Raw genomic sequence first — 18,157 nt, forward strand, 5'->3', positions numbered from 1 at the left:
TTTTCAACGCTCTCTCGTCACATCGTGTTCTTGTTACCCGAATTCCTAAACATGGAAAACGATGTTTGCAAAAACAAAACAAAACACAAAAACACCTATTGTTACGTGTGGGAAACAAAAACTAGTTTTTGCCTAAAGAAGAATGATAACTTCAATTTTTAGCCGAAGTTGGAATTTGAAATAACGCAGAAAAATATGAAGCCATTCTGCTCTACAGACGTTATAAAGTGTTTAATTATTTGTTGTTGTTTGGTATAAAAGAAAAATACTGTTTATAACACATCTATGTCATCAGCTGTTCTTAAAATTCCGAGTATAATTTGATCTAAATGTTTCAATTCCAATATGTCTATGTAAACTCTGCATCCTAGATCGCTGAGAGAAGTTGGGTTTATACATTAATGTTGTTATCCATTCTAAACAAAGGTCTGGCGTTAGCCAATTAAATTAGAATAAGAATCTAGCCTGTCACATGTTTCAAATTTGTTTATTTTTTGTTTTATTTTTTACAGGAAGTGACGTCATTATTTCTGTTTCGAAAGCATCAGTGTTGATCTTCAAACATATACACGTGGTATTAAATGCTCTTTTATCTAAAAGACTTTCTCTAGCTGCTAGTCAATCTACAACCCAGGTTGGCGAGGACTATGATAACGCCTTGCGGGTGTATTGTCGAGGTAACCTGTAATTCCTCAAGTATCCAGCCGAAAGGTGAGAGACCTGAAAGACAGCCACCACTTCGGAAGTTTCCTTCTTGTTGGGCGCACGGTGAGTCTAAAATAGCTCATTTTAACGTAAATGCTGTTTTAATGTGCACGAAACAGACTGATAAGAGCTACGATTTTAAACCCACCTCCATGTCTGTTTGTTTTTTAAACAGATACCCGCGCGATTTCTTATCAGATTTGAAAATAGAAAGTTAAGAGAGGAGCTGGATAACTAGCTATACGCGTTAACTCAGTAAGCCTAACATCTTGCTAGAAACAATCTCTTCTGCTAGTTCTGGTGAGAATTGGAATGGAAGTTATCTCAATCAAATTGGACTGGTTTTAACCTTAAAAGGTAAGCTATATTACATCTGTCTACCAGTCAGCGAGTAAGTAATATAACTATAGTAATAACGTATTTGTTTCAAATTTAAGCCGTACATGAGCTTTCTTAACATAACGGATTCTTCATTAGAACATACACACGTCACCAAAGTATTTCGCTACATGTATGTTAAGAGTGACTCTAAAAAGAAGTATAGTTAATGGACGTTCACTCTCCTCTACACGTTTTTAATGCTCCGATCTCTGTAATACATTCTTCAACACGTCATTGTTACAGAACACGAGCCATAACATATTAAGGTGTCTATTCCTATCCTCACTTTTCCATGTTTCAAAGGGAAGGGATGTATATTAAAACATGTGATACACTATGGATGGGATGGTGCTTATTACAATAGCATGATAACCAAGGAGGTAGTGGATGTTTACTAAAGTTATATGATACACCAAGAGTTGTGGATGTTTGCTAAAGTTAAATGATACACCAAGACTATTATACAAGATGTAATAATATTATATGATCCACTAAGGTCTAAAAGAATGTATACTAATGCTATATGATCCACTAAGGTCCGAGAGAAAAGGGTATATTCTAATCAAAGGATTTCCCAAGAGTGATAAAAACTGTGTAAAATAAAGTGGGCTGTATTAAGAATAGTAAGATTTCTGACGACGTTGTTCATGCTAAGTTAAGACTGTATTATTGAGTATAACACAATCAACTTGTCTAGCCGAACAAAGCAACAATTAACCACTTACCTGTGTGAAAATAAATACCAATATCAGATATATAACCAAACTTAGAAATATTTACTTAACGAAATAAACGTGTGCGTTTTAAGGTAATGTGTACAACAATAAAAAATAGGCTCTTTTGAACTACTTGTTTATTTTTGTCAGGCTGACACACTTTTATACTAAATCAAGATGAAGGTAAACCAAATAATTTCACTGTTACCACAGAGATAAAATAAGAAATTAATAGTTTAGTAAAACTACAATATTTCAATAGCATAATTTGCTTGGAAATATTCGCTTCTAAAATGTTCAGACAGTAACTTCTGTTTAATGTTTGTGTCCGAAAACATACGTAATACGGTTTCATTTAATTTCAGATACATCCGTACAGTTACCATTAGGATTTCTTTTTTTATTTTAGCACAACGAACTATCTGCACTGTGTCTATTGCGGGAATCGAAGTAGGAATTCTACACTGATAACCCCTCATCTCACTTCTGAGTTGAGAGGAGAGGGGCCTATCGATTGCTAAGTGTGTGCCGATGTATATTAGTTTATCATATTATTAATTTTTGAACAGTTTGTATATGAAATTAGGTTACACTCAGTATAGGTTACGTAAACAATTTCAATGATCACATTGAATGTTGGCCTAAATGTTGACTGCTATTTCCTGTTATATTTATTACGCATAAACGAAAGACGTATTGATTAGAGAAAAGCTATTCGGGTTGTTTCTGATTCAAGTCAGTTATGTTAATTACAATAATTAATATCTCACACTTATTATTAAAAAAAAGAAGTACTGTTGGTTTTCAACAAGCACGTAGTTAATTCTATGCAGTTGATTCCGTTAGGGCTACGTTTTTTCTTCTTTTTGTTGGTCCACTTTTAATGTGTTGCGTTTAGGTCAATAAACCCTAAATCTACACTTACCTTAAATTATAGTGTTAGTTGTAGTTCTGTGATTACTACCTTTCTCTGTGGTATTTTGTGGAACCTCAAACGTGGGAAAAAATGTATAATTCAAAATTCGTGCCCTGGTAATACTCTCAAACAAACCATTTAGTTATGAAAAAAAAATAATTGCGGAAACAAATCCTTTTCGTGAACGAGAGTATCGAATGAAAAATTGGTATAAGAAACGATATAAACAAGATATGCGCAGTGGATAATTTAATGTTTGTTGTTGCTAAGCTGTGCTGTTGCGGACATATATTTTACTTATACTGAAACGTAACATTTTATAATGTTATAATCTATCGTAGTCAGAAAAACAATGAATAGAGGTTTTTAGTTTCCATTGAAAAACAGGTGTTTTTTTCTACACGATGTTTCCGTCTGTGTGCTAAAAAGTGTCAAATTGACAAGAATTTATAATTTAAAATTTTATCAGAAAATAACGTAAATAAATGTTTCTAATTTCTGCAGACCACTTCTTGTTGTTTGCTCAAGGACGTGAAAAAAAGGGGTAGGGAGTCGAGTTATAAAGTGATAAAAGGATGAACGAACGTAACGTAATTCAACTCTAAATACAAGTACTGAAGGTTCTGAATTTTCAGTACGAAATTTATTAGAATAACTTCACGTGTAAGATGTTTCAACGAGTGAATCGCAAGTGTTAACTTCTCGGCTGGTAATTAATAGCATCATGAGCTTGGCCTGGTTTCTAAAGCTACACAAAGAATAATCGGCCTTCGTCCAAAAATTCCTGAGATTTATGCACACGTACTGTGGCACGTGAGGTTGCTCTATTTTACTAAGCACCGGTTTTTCTGGTTCTGTGTAAATGTGCTGATCACACGTTCGATTTCGGTACAAAAGTGTAGTTGAAACCTGTTTACTTAAACTCTTAATTCGCTATCTACCTGTCATTTATACAAACTTGTCTTGAGCTGACGAGCTTACAACTTCCTTGATTGTATATCTACCTACATATATGTTTGTCTGTCCATCACTGTTCATGCATCATTCATTTCAATCAGACTTAGACTGTTGTTATTGTTGGGTCTTCCAGTGTTGTTCATGCTTTAATTTCTATTTGTGTCGAATAAACTTAAAATCGTTTTTAACTATTCCATTCTATTCTTTAAAAAGGTATAATTAACACTAAAACTTTAATATAACTTTACCATTAACTCCTGGTCATACTTAAAAGTCAACCATAACTATTTAGTTAAGAGGCGTACCTAGTTAAAATAGCGTGTATTGTAGTGCTGCCATCTGTAGAAAAGAGCATAACAAATAGGTTTAAGGATATCAGCCTTCTGTAAACTCGATTTTATTAAAGTGTTTTTAAACTTTTGTTTATTGATATTCCACAGTAAATAAGGATAAATCCTTACAATCTTCTTTAGGTTCGTTTAATTAGAATAGCTTTGAACTGCTTAAAACTGATCTTGAGTCTTATATTAACAGAGAAACACTAACTATATGATTCAATAAACCGTTAACATATTAGTGAGGTTTAATTTTAATGTTTTGTTATTTAAAACTGTAAACTGTCTAATTCACTTCTGTTATAAATTTACATTTACTAGTAAATGTGTATTCGAACTAGGTATTGTATAATTCAATTCTGTCATAACGCTATGTTGAACAATTATTTTTGAAGTTCTGTGTTGTGTAATGTATTTTTATAAGAATTTTGTTACCTAGTTCATTATTGTTATCATTCTGTTGTCTAATTATTGTTATAATTGTGCTTTTTTAAATTTATTGTTAGAATTCTATGTTATTTAATATATTTTTGTAAGAAATCTATGTTATCTCATTCATTATTGTTTTAATCCTGTGTTGTCTAATTACCTTTAGAATTGTATTTGCGTAATAATAGTTTTATTAGAAGTTTGTGTTGTGTAATTCATTATTGTATTGAATCTATGTTGGATAATTATTTTTAGTGTTCTATGTTGTGTAATCTATTTTTGTTAGAATTTTGTGTTACTGTTATAATTTTATATTCTTTAATTATTTTTTATAATTCTTTGTTATGTAGCATATTTTTATTAGAATTTTCTGTTACCTACTTCATTATTGTTATGAATCTGTTTTGTGTAATTATTGTAAAAATTATGTATTGTCTGATCTACTTTTGTCAGTTTTGTGTTGTTTAATTCATTATTATTATGATTCTATGTTTTTCAATTATTATTAACATTTTGAGTCATATAATTTGTTTTAGTTAGAATTTTGTGTTGCCTAATTCATCATTGTTATGAGATTGTTGTCCAGTTGATCGTTGTTATTATTCTATGTTATTTAATTCATTGTTGTTGTAATTCTGTAGTTTACTTCCTTATAGTTCGAATGCTTTTATTCCCTTATCCAACATTTTTATGATTCCATTGCACATTTTCACAATACTTTCATTTGCTTTGTCATTTTTCAATATCTTTGTTGTTCTGTGCTATCTTTTATCAACATGTTAGCTTTGTGTTGCCTTACATAACATTGTTAAAGTTCCATATTATTCCTATTCAGTATTATTGTAGATCTATATTGCCTTATTCAACATTATTTTAAGTGTGTGTGTGTTTATTTTAGTTAGCATACAAATTCATTGAGTACTAACCCTAATTAACGACCTGAAAAGAAACAGAACGCAAAATCTTTTTTTAAAGTGTGTTTTTAATCTGCTGTGATCTTAAATGTTTTCAGTTTACAAAATCTTAATGTTTTTTAGTCTTTTATCAGCGTAAAAAAGTAAAACATTCAGTTACACAATCACTTTTTACTGTATATTTTTACGCATTATTGACTAGAGTATTTGTTAGATCTAAGCAACACCTTTTGGGAAACAAGTTTCTGGTTTGCATGTTTTAGGTAGATGGACAAACAATCTAAGTCTGTTTAAGCGTATAAGATGAAAAATTCGTAACTCATACAAAGAAATCTTTATTTCTAGCCCACTGGAAACTTTGCAACTCCTATTGATGCCGAGCGCGAAATATTTCATATTGAAAAAACAACAACAAAACTTAACTGTTTACAAAGTAGTTTATTGTACTTAGTCTCAGTGATAAAAATGGGCCTAATAGCCGTAAGAAAAACAACATGTTAGGCTACAAATATTTTGATTTCCATCAGCACATAACACTGAGCATATTTATTTCTCCTCTAGAAGAACACTCTTGGTTTAAATGCTCTCAATCACACTATTTTTTTAATACGAAAAAACACTAATTAAATAAATATACACACTTCTCACTAAACACTACTTTCCAGACATTTTATTTATGGAATTTGTGAGTAATAAATTAAGCATGAAGCCTGACTAAACTCGATTTACTACAATTATTAATAAATTATAATAATTAAAGCAAGCCCCACTGAATAGATCAAAACTAAATATATCACGGCAAATAATGTAGGTAATTCTATATACTAGTCTAACTAGAAGAATGTAGTCTCATAAAACAATTCACAAAAGTATGTCTAACATGATTTGAGTACAATCATCATGCAGGGGCGTAGATTTTTTACACCCGATGGGGGGATGATTTTTGCAACCACTTATGTGGACTGTTCAATTTGCAAATAGATAATCTCTGATTACGTGAACCTGAAAGTTGTAAACATACAGTCACAGAGTGATCTTGTTGCTACGATACTTGCATGTATACTTAGGCCTTATGACTGATACTTAAAAACTATCGCTTAGATCGAAAAGCTTAGAAGCACGCCTATATTAAAGATATACATTTCGGCTACTGAAAAAGCCTACATCTAGGCCTAATTATGTAATTCGATTGGTAAGAACACGAGAATCACAAGAACAAACACACAATTTGTAGGCCTGTGATGCAATAAAACAATTCAACAGACCAAACTTTAGAGGGATAAAGAGTTTATGCACCATACCCCCCACCTAAAATAAAGGGGGGATGTATATCCTCCATCCTTCCCAGGATCTACGCCCCTAGTGCAATGCTTTATCATTTGTGCTCCCTCACTATTTTTTTTATATTTTCGGCCATAATCCTAGTAATATCTCGCGAAGTTCAGACCAGCTTTGAATACTCCTGTTACTCCTAAATTAGTATATACTAATCTAATATAACTTTCAAAAAACGAAATAATAGTAGGAAGTATTCAATAGCCGCGGTTGTAATTAAATCTAAAACCAGTCAAGAAATGGATATATGAGTTTAAAGTTTGTATTTAAAAAAACAACAACAAATACTCAGAGCCATTCTATGAGCCGCTATGCCGTGACTAAAAATTAAAGTATGTAAATATATATATACACACACATAATAAAATGTAAATTCATGAAAAACAAATTGCAGCCACAATATAAGCATACAACACTGGGACACAAAATACAAGATGGGTCATTTTGCAAGTGCCCTGGTTTTTAGAGGTACTGGTAGAAGTAAGACCGAAATTGTGTTGGAGGTACACTGTTTCTCTAGTTTAACTTTAAATTTGCTGGTCTCACATGAGTAAGAAAAAAAAACAGAAGTTTTTGAAAAGATGAGGATGCTTTAGCCCACAAATTCTCACATCTTTACCACCTTTTGCTCTCTGCAGCCACATGTTGGAAGACAGTTTCTCACAAGAAGCAAAAATGATACTAAAAAGCAGCAAGAAATAATAGAATACATCCCATCAGTAGGGAAGACAACATATCAGTTTAATGGGACCGGATTCTTCACAGTAGATGCCTGTGACTTTTTATGATAAAGGTCAACGATAAACAGACAGCACACAATCCATTTGTTTTAAATAATATGTTAAAAGCAAGTCAAACGTGTGTAAAAAAATTCTTTACATTATTGGTTACCACAGTTGTACCCAGGTCTTTAAATAATCTTATCTTTTCCATCAAAGTCACAACAGATGGGTTCAGTTAATTTAGAACACTCTTTAACAAAACAAATTATTATCCTTTATCTCTGTTAATCTGTGAAACTCACTTTCAATATTGACCATTACAGATAAACTAACTATCACGTTCTCTAGCTTCACTTTCACTAACTTCTTCTTTGCATTCTATGATCTGCACGTATTTATGACACGTGACGTAGAAATCTAGAAATATCTAGCCCTCTAGTGACAACAATATTCACGTAAAGAGAAAAACTTGAAAGTGTCGGGTATGATGACGTCAACAATATTACAAACATTAAGTACAGCAATCAAACGGCATACACAACGTACGACTTGTACGTAGTTACGAACGAAACTTGTAAGAATTGTTGCTTTTAAAATAATTAACTTTTAACACACTTGTTATGAAAACTAAATCATTAAATATGAGATCACTAAATAAACTAAATAATCATTCTCAAACTAAACAGATTTGTACATCGAACACAGCAAAACTGTCCTTGATGTTAGAATTCCAACCCTTAATACGTTGTCTGGATATAAATACCAAGATGTTAAGGTATTATCAACCAATATCATAAGTATAGCTCCTATCCTCTACCTTTCTATGCTACTATCAGGATCTTCAATAGTTCTAAAGAGAGACATATAGTAGCAGACCTTATATAGGGCAGGTGGTATAACTACCAATATATTAATTTACCTATACAATATATGAAATGTTCAATAAGTTTTTGTTTGTTTGTTTGTTTGTTTTTTGGAATTTCGCACAAAGTTACTCGAGGGCTATCTGTGCTAGCCGTCCCTAATTTAGCAGTGTAAGACTAGAGGGAAGGCAGCTAGTCATCACCACCCACCGCCAACTCTTGGGCTACTCTTTTACCAACGAATAGTGGGATTGACCGTCACATTATACGCCCCCACGGCTGGGAGGGCGAGCATGTTTAGCGCGACCCTCGGATTACGAGTCGCACGCCTTACGCGCTTGGCCATGCCAGGCCCTGTTCAATAAGTAATTCTAACTATTTTGCCTACAATAAATTTTATAATTTATCTTTATTTTGCATATTACAATTTTTCTATAGTTATTAGAAAATAATTTAAAATATTTAATTAAAATTTTATCCTCGAACCTATTAAAAAATCAGTTTAAATTTATTAGATTTTATGAGCAGTAAATTAAAACAAATTCTATAATAACTAGAACTGAAATGGATAGACTGTACCCACAATGCAATAATGGTCTTACTTCCGCCAGTCACCCTAAAACCGAGAGTACATTACCCACTTTGCGAGTTATACCTCGGTGTTCGGTACAATTTGTTTTGCTTATTTCACGAATCTACATGTAATTAGATTTCATCTAAAAGATTTGGATATGTTGCATAAGATTCACGCTATGCTTCCTTTTGATGTATTCTATTTTTAACTCTTAGTTTCCTAAATATATATATTATATTCTTGAAGATAAATTACCTTAAAAACCTATATATAAATCAAACTACTGATGGAATTAGCTTTATAGGAAGTTCGTTTGTTTGTTGAATTTCGTGTAAAACTGATAAAGGACTACCGGCACTACATTTCCTAATTTTGGAGTGATATATTAGGAAGATAACAAGCATTCAACACCACCCACCGACAACACTAGGGCTATTCTTTACCAACGAATAGTGAAATTGAGCATCACATTATAACTCCCTCATGGCTTAATAAAAATGTAATATAATTTAACCTTCAAGACATGCAAAGACTAAGTTTCTGCTACATGCTCCTAGAAACGAGCGACACCAGTCAGGCAGAAGTTTATATAATCCTTCCTTATAGCCAATGAGAGGACATTAAAGAGCCCTGACAGTGTACTTTAACTTAAGATACGTGTTACTCTTACCTAATAAACTTAACAGGACGGCTGGTATGGCACAAGAGACCAGCATGGCATTAGACTCGTAATCTGAGGGCCGCGGGTTCGAATCCCCGTTGCACTAAACATGCTCGCCCTTTCAGTCGTGGGTGTGTTATAATGTGACGGTCAATCCCACTATTCGTTGGTAAAATAGTAGTCCAAGAGTTGGTGGTGGGTGATGACGACTAGTTGCCTTCCCTCTACTCTTACACTGCTAAATTAGGGACGGCTAGCACAGATAGCCCTCGAGTAGCTTTGTGCGAAATTCCAAAACAAACAAACAAACAAACACTGCTAAATTAAGGACGGCTAACACAGTAAGTCCTCGTGTAGCTTTGCGCGAAATTAAAAACAAACAAACATACAGTACAACAAAAAATTATGTCTGCAAACACCTAATAAAATGAATAATATAATTGGTTCAATAAATAATGACAATAATTACTAATTTAGCAATGTAAGACTAAAGGGAAGACAGTCAACTCTTGAGCTACACTTCTACCAACGCATAATAGGATTGACTGACATTATAACGCCCTCACGGCTGACAGGGCGTGCAGTTTTTATGTGACAGAGGTTCGTACCCACGACCTTCAGATTGCGAGTCGAGCGCTCTAACCACTTGATCATGATAGTCGAAACCGTTTAGGATAACAATCATTTCTTATACATAACAAACTAACTAGGAATGTCTAATGTTACAAAAATAATAAAAGTAAACAGAGATGAATGTATGGCTATAGGTTTAAAATTCACAATAAAAACAGCCTATTCGTTTTCAATTATTCGCTAGCTTCTACATTCAAGTTGCAACTTACTACACTTTTGATTAAGCCATTTTCAGTATTCATTGTTATAATATTGCTTCCTCTAAAAACACTAGTAAGATTAAAGTGCGTTTACCTTGAATCACCTAACATAAAAGTAAGTTTCTTACAAAATATACGACCGATTCCAAATTAAACACTAGAGTTTATCATTAAAAGTATAAAAATAACCCTGTGATTACTGGCAATGGCAGAAAAGTATTTTGGCTAAAGGTAAGTTGAAAGCTATTGATGGATTATTCAGAGCAGCTCAAAAGTATATCAGTTTCTAGATTCACTAAGGCTCCTGGTTCCGGAACTTACCATAAAATGTGCAGGATGGTTGTAATGAAATGGAACACTTACATCTCAGTTAAGTAGTCCATTAATCAAAAGGAAGTACGTGTGCTATAATTTAATCAATATGTTTCTTCCTAGAATGAAAAATCAGAACACACAGCCTTAAAAACGTACATCGTGATTCGCACATTAAAACACTATATGCTTAAAAGAAGTAGCTATTGTTTGACTCAAAAGTAGATACAAAATTGTGCCCTTAAAAAGCAGTTCCTGTTTCCTGTAAAAATCAGAACGCAATACCCTTAAAATGTGGGTTTCTCGTTTGAGAAACAAAATGCCATAATCCTTTACCGTACAAAAAAACGTAACGGAATATTTTTTAAAAGATTATATCCTTCTCCGTGCAAAAAAAAACAACCAAAAACACCAATATATCCTTAAAAACTAGTTCCTAATTCGTGCGAGAGACAGAGCATCGTAAACTTAGGAAAATAGTTCCTTTTTCTGAAAAGGAGAAAGAAAAAACAAAATAGAACACCATAGTCTCAAGAAGAATTCATTTTCATAGTGGAAAGTAATAAAATTTTCAAACGAAGAAAACTAAAATAGTCCAAAAAGGTAATCCTTCATTTAAACGAAGAACTGGGCATCATTACGTGAAGAAATTAGTTTTTTAAAAAAAAAACACTACCTTGTTATCTCAAGAAATATTATCCTTCCAAAAAACAAAACTACGGCTCTGTCAAAAACGAAACTAGTTCTTGTACCGTAAATGTAGTGATCACCTTTAAAAAAGGAAAAGAAAAGAAAAATGTAATTTTAAGTAAGTATGTTGTGGCCGTAGGAAAATAGTCCCTCATACGACGAAAAAGACAAGAACAGTCAAAACTATTTAACAAATGTATATCCGAAATGTTTATGTTTTAGATATTTACACTAAGTACTTGGTCATTTTAGATCCAACACCTTTATTTTCTCAATCCTTACCGTAGGCCTAATGTTGTTATTTGTTTTTCCCTTCTTCCTGTAGAACTTCTGTAATCCAAGTTTTGAAGAATGGGTAATTCAAACTCTCGGTCAGTCAACTTACCACGGACTCATTCTTCTGTCTCTTCGATGTTACAGAAAGATGATGCTCATATCCGAAACGTCTCAAAGGTTCGGGTATTTCCACAACCACCAAGTAGCCAAATGTTGCGGACTACAGAAAATGGCATGTTTCTCCAAAACGAAGGCACCATTACTGGAAAGAAAGCGCAAAGATCTGCAACTAGTGACGTTAACCAAGAGTTTGTAGGTCTTCTCCGTAAGCGACTAAAGTTGCAGGAAGCATATTATTGTGATTCGTCTGTTAGACGAGATTTTTTCGGATCGAATAAAGCGTACAGCGATCCAGATATTGTACATAGTATGTTGAACTGGCACGATCTTCTGGATGACGAAAAGGATGAAGTCAACAGTATATACCACTCCAAAAGCCTAATTGCTCTGAGTCCTAGTGAAGCCAAAATTAAGGCCAGAAAGAAGTCACAAGAATTTGGGCGATTCAATTCCAGTAGTCTTCCGCGAGATTTTAGCAGCACACACCATCTTGACACAAGAAGATATGTTGATCAGTTTAACAATCACAAAAAGTCATTCTTTTCCAAACTGCGAAATAATAATAAAAATGAAAACAAGAAAGAAGTTCCTGCACGTGCGCAAAATCCAATCATTCCAGCGCCTGATTATAGCACTGAATCTGAGGAGCCAAAAATTGAAGATAGCGATGATAAGGGGTATTGTTCTCAAGAATTCAGGGTAGAATCTCGAATGAGAAATAGCTACAACGAAAATGGGGAAAACAGGAAATCGAAACGCAGTTTATACGATGTCAATAAAAAACATCTTTACGATGAAGATACAGACAAAGCAGGAGTGGAAACCTATTCGAGCGTTAGTACAAATTCAAAAACACCGAATAAATATGAAGCATTTAATAAAGAGTTATGCACAACATTCTTAGAAGATATTCCTCAGCGACCAAGCTGTTATTCAAGACTTCAGAATTCAACCCTCTTAGAGAGACAGATTAACAGATCACACAAAGAAAGTAAAACTAATTTTGATCCAAAAATAGTATCAAGTGTTGTCAAAGTATCAAATCAACCAATAATACCGTGTAAATCAGAAACAACTCAGTTATCTTGTCCTCAGACCGTGACTAGAAACAATAAAGATTATATCTCATCTTTTGATTACCAAAATACGTATCATACTTCAGAAGTCACTAATAAAGTGGACCTAAAACATCAAGACAAACCTTTCGCTCATGTTGAAAATATGTCATTCAAACAAAATCAGTGTTTACCAGTGTATGACTGTGGGATGTATAGTCCTGCACTCAAAGACAAAACTAATCTCAGCTTGAAGAACCCGTGTGATCAAGCGAGACCTTATCTCAACGCTACTGGACTATCCTCCGAATCAAGCCTGTCTGATGAAGAAGATATAAAAATTAGTGTGAAACTAAAACCCATTTTACCAAGGAAATACCTTCAACTGCCACGTTTCTCGCCAACTGAAGCTTGGAGATCTTTATTTTCTGATGTCCATCAATCAGGAGCAAGCAGCGAAGGAGAGGACGAGGTAAAATTACACCAAATTCATAGACCTATGGCTCCACCTAGACTTTTCACTGATCGCTGTGGAGATTCTGGAATTTCTCCAGATGCTGGAAGTCCAGCATTAATAAATGATACTTTTGAAGTTTTATTTTCTGATAGTAAACAATGGAAGAGTCTTCAAAACGGGCCTTTACTAGCTGAAGAAACACGGGCTTTCAATAAACAACATGATCCAGTGCAATGGACTCCTGCACAGGATTTGGACGATTCAGAAAGAGGAAGCGAAGAAAAAGAATTTGAAAGTCTTATTCCTTCAACTCCAATTCAACCCAAGCCAGCTTTCCTGAACAACTTATGTACTGATTATTATGCTTCACGACATATTACCGAACCTAACGGAATAAAAGCGCCACCATGTGGCTCACCAGAACCAATGCACGTTAAAAGCGAAGAAAAATATAATAGAACTAACAAGAAAAACCAACAACACTTCAATAGTCTACGTAATCTAAAAAAAGCTTTCGGATTTCGAGATAAGCTCTCAACTTTAGAAATCGTTGATAACGTAGATTCAAATTGGCGTCTCAGTCGTAGTGTACCTGATAACATTGATAACACTGAAAAATCTGAGATTCTGAAACCAGATTACGGACATCTAGAAAGAAACTGTCCGGGATCCTTGGTAGTAACTTCTGACAAGGAACCACAACAAAGCAAGCCGCTTCCAAACAGTGAGAAAGAGTGTATGATGTATCTACCAGGATATGAGGTAAAATGCGTGGAGAAACATAGCGACAATGTAGAAACTACATCAATTCAGAAGGGGAAAAAAACAACACATACTAGAAAGAAAAACAAATTTACATTCCAAGGCACTTTTCGAAAAGAAGAGAAACGCAGATTAGAAGAAAAATTATTAAATGAGGTTGCAGAAAAGGAAAGACTGCGCGAGGCAGAAATAGAATGGATGAGTAAGGTAGAGGAAGAGTTTCGAAAACAGCGAGACACAGAAAAGCTTAACCTACGTAGTCAATTACGGGTTTTGAACCAACAACATGAGCTGCCAAAGGACAACTCCTTCCGAAACCTTAGGCCAGAGAATGAATTACGGCCTGACTCTCAGAATGTTTACTGTTTTTCAGAATTAGGTAATCTGTCAGTTAGCAGTGAGAAAATCAAAGGGTATGAAGACGGCGACACAACTAATAGGCAGACGTTAAACGTATCGAAGTACTACGACCCTGTGGATGAGCCCAGGATTAACAATAGGCCTACAGGAATGGGAAAATGGTTGCTTCGTAACCAACATGTAAGTGTTAATACACCAGACCCATTAAACATTCCTAAACAAGTTAGAGAAAAAATGAGATCTGTTGACTCACCTGCTAAACATCAGCACCAACAAAACCACTGTATTCTGAAACTATAAACAAAGAGGGTTTTGAAAGCCAGATACACCAAAAAGACTTTAGGAGGAACAGAAAGGTATCTAACGATTATGATATATTTCCTCCTTCAGACACAGGACAAGTAATAAAATTTGAAAAGTCAAAAAACACTTCATTTTCACATATATATCGACCACACCCAACTAGGAACGATAATACAAACAATAAAACGTTGAATTCGACATACGTTCAATATGACAAATACGGCACAAACAGAAATGAGGACTTCTCGTGTTTAAAGGCGCCAACGAATATCAAGTCTCCTGCTATACCAGAAAGAGAGAACATTCTAACTAAAACGTCGTTAAACAGTTTCGATCTGCCTTCGTCTCTAAGTACAAATCGTGATAAACAGTTATCAGAATCAAAAAACAACTTTAGCAGAAGAACCAACAACAGGGATTTAACACTCGAATTCATTGACTTTACCGAACCTCACTCTGAAAAAAAGCTTACACGGATTAGCCGCATTGATTGGATTTAACAATCGTACCCTTTGCAGGAACACTGAATTCCTAAGGTAATTCTAGTGATATTTATTTCATATTACAGCATTTGTTTTGTATCAATTATATCTTTACACTCAGCGTTTTTTTCACTCTGTTACATATAAACAAACAAACAAAAAACGGACAGTAATTTCGGTTTAAAATTCTTCATCGCAGGAGGAGATGGAGATAACCGGGGGTGCTCAGAAAGATGAACTTTCTCTTCGCCCCACACTTGATTCGAGCGACCCGAAAAAAAATAAAAATAAAAAATAGAAAAAAGAAAAGAAAATAATCGTCTTGTGATTAGGACATTGCGTTGTGTTATATATAATTATTGGATAACCATATTTTATACAAGTTCTACTACAAGAGTATCCCAACTGTTGGAACGCTTCCTAACTTAAATGTAATAAACAAATAGCTCCTGTTTTAAATTTGCAAAGTTTTATAAATCTAGAAATCATCTCTAAATAACGATCGTGTTCATGTTTGCCTTAATTTTATATTAACTATGTACTGGATACCTTAAAACAAGTGACGACAAATCTAGTCCGGCATGACCATGTGGTTGAGGCTCTCGACTCGTAATCTGAGGGTCACGGGTTCGAATTTCGCGCAAAGCTACACGAGGGCTATCTGAGCTAGCCGTCCTAATTTAGCAGTGTAAGACTAGAGGGAAGGCAGATAGCACTGCACAACAATTTTTTTTGAAAAGTTTTGCTTCCTGAAAAGTTTATGCTGATTGTGAGAGGTACCTTGTGAGTATGCACAAATATAGTTTTGGTTTTGTTTCATCACGTAGGAACTCTGAGAAATAGACAGTTAACTGTTTACCGGCAATAACGTATTTAACTGCGTTTATGTTTCTAATACGCTGTTAAGTTCAACATAATTAAAAGTGTTTTGCTCCTGATTTTCGTTTGCATTCAATGTCCAGTGCATCACGTTGCAGTGTCCAACAATAGTCAGCAAGCATTGACGGATTCCAGTTGCCCTGATATCGTTTTTCCATTGTAGCAATGTCCTAGTGAAACTGAAGATTTCGATGAAACGGTACGTGATGGGCAAATTTGGATGTGATTTTCGTGATCAGCAGCCAAACATCTATAAGGAACACCCAACAGTGTTCAAGAAGCAAAAATTTTGTTGTGCAGTGTAGTCATCACCTCCTACCACCAACTCTTGGGCTACTTCCGCGACTCTGGATTGCCAATCGAGTGCCTTAATCACCTGGCCATGCTGGGCCTGTTAAATTAATAACAAAGTAGTTTAATAAACCTTTTATATCAGTAAGCCTACAATCAGTATGATTGTAGGGATAACTAAACTAAAAATGAGAACAATGAAACAGCGTTTCTTACTTTGTTAGGCCTATCAAACAGATCCTGCATACGGCAAGTGTTTAATCTGAATTAACATTACGAGCTCAAGATGTATTTGCAATTATATAAATGGTAAAAGTAGCGCCATTAAAAACAGCGTGTTCTCAACAGACATGCAAGTACAACTGTATACATATAATATAATTAATAACTTAAAGTCAGTGATATGGAGAACAGCATTTCTATCTCAGCAAGCTCACGTGTTCAATAGTGTAGACAAAACGTAACCTGAGAATAATAAAAATGTAACTTCATCGAGTAATATTGACTTAGCTTATTCCTTCAAACCAACAATTTAAAGGTTTTTTTTAATTCGAGCTCAAAGAAGAACGGTGTAATGGAATAATGTTAAAAACTGAAGATGTATTTCCTAAGGACATCAAAGAGAGAACTTTTAGGACTTGGGCTATTTTGCTCATAAAGAGATTTTTATTGGATGATACCAGATGTTTTGAAACCATTGCAAAACTGGCTCAAAAGTGGTTAATAAGGCCTAGTAAACGAAATATACTGTATGTAACCAAGGAAACTAACGTGAAAATGCATACAGCACAATCGTTCTCCAAAAGTACTTACGCTCTCTCCAGCTGATACAAACCTATAGAAGATGTATATGAGCAGGGTCCCCGAAAATGTTCTCTTTTAAGAGTAAATTAAGCCAAATTTAAGAGTAATAATTTTTTTTTATTTCTTGCTTTTGAAGTTTATATTTCTTGCTGTGTTATAGAAGAACAGAGTAAATAATGTCTCTCGTAATTCATGGTATGCGTATGTTTTACTGACGTCATGACAATACAGGTTGCAATGTCAAGCGTTCCTTATGTGACGTCATTTAGTATCTACTTACCGACTGACAGATAACACACAACTGTATAATAATAGCACGACTGGTTAAAACAGGCAAGCCCTCCAAATGGCATTCGATCCCGCTTTAGGGAAGAAAACCAAGTGTTAATTATTGTAAAATTTCCTGAAGACAGCCCACAGTATAAAGTAATGAAAGTGTAGTAATTTTGATTAGAGTACAAAAAACAAATATGGAAAGGAATAAAAGCTTTATTATTGTTATTTTATATCTGGGTGGGTTTCATTTGTGTTTATTTATTAAAATCGAATATCACAAGCACTAAATATAAAGTGTCCACACGCAATATTTAGTAAGGATTCCAGAATTAACAATAGGAACAGTTTATTTTTAATTCTCTCGCGGATTTCATTACTTAAAATTACGAAAACAAATCGATCAACGTATGTACATCGTAGTATTAGCAGCAAAGATCCACAAAACATTTGCGGTCAAATTCGCTCCTTTATTGCAAGAATACTTATTTAAATATAGGGGTTTTAGAATAATACAAAAATAAAACCATTCAAATCTTAAATCTAGTCCACTTATTTTATTAATAAGTTAAAACCTAATATTAGTTACGCTGTTATTAAGTAGGCCTATGTTCGATGAAGAGATAAATTAACAATGTAACTTGTGGACGTTTTTTCTTTAGTTTTGTTAGGGTTAAGTGCCTAACCCATTTAAGTATATTTATTATGACTAATGGCTCCTTCATTCTCTTATATATTATCTCTTGAAATCT

General features: G+C 34.0%; 1 protein-coding gene across 3 annotated transcripts; it reads left to right on the top strand.

Moving 5' to 3' along the window:
* Positions 1 to 544: 544 nt before the first annotated feature.
* On the top strand, positions 545 to 17,638 carry LOC143257044 (uncharacterized). Of its 3 annotated transcripts, none has more exons than XR_013031665.1 (3): positions 545 to 768; positions 11,669 to 15,212; positions 15,358 to 17,638. XR_013031665.1 is itself a non-coding variant. In XM_076515144.1 (3 exons), exon 3 carries the CDS (start codon positions 11,695 to 11,697, stop codon positions 14,671 to 14,673), a length of 2,979 nt encoding a protein of 992 aa, XP_076371259.1. In that variant the 5' UTR covers positions 545 to 768; positions 881 to 1,062; positions 11,669 to 11,694; the 3' UTR covers positions 14,674 to 17,638. The 3 variants fall into 3 exon arrangements, 2 of the variants coding, with proteins under 2 accessions (XP_076371259.1, XP_076371258.1); XM_076515144.1 differs by adding an exon at positions 881 to 1,062 and having other exon boundaries at positions 11,669 to 17,638; XM_076515143.1 differs by having other exon boundaries at positions 11,669 to 17,638.
* Positions 17,639 to 18,157: the final 519 nt, after the last annotated feature.

This window comes from Tachypleus tridentatus, chromosome 7 (assembly GCF_004210375.1).
Source record: "Tachypleus tridentatus isolate NWPU-2018 chromosome 7, ASM421037v1, whole genome shotgun sequence".
Lineage (NCBI taxonomy): Eukaryota > Metazoa > Arthropoda > Merostomata > Xiphosura > Limulidae > Tachypleus > Tachypleus tridentatus.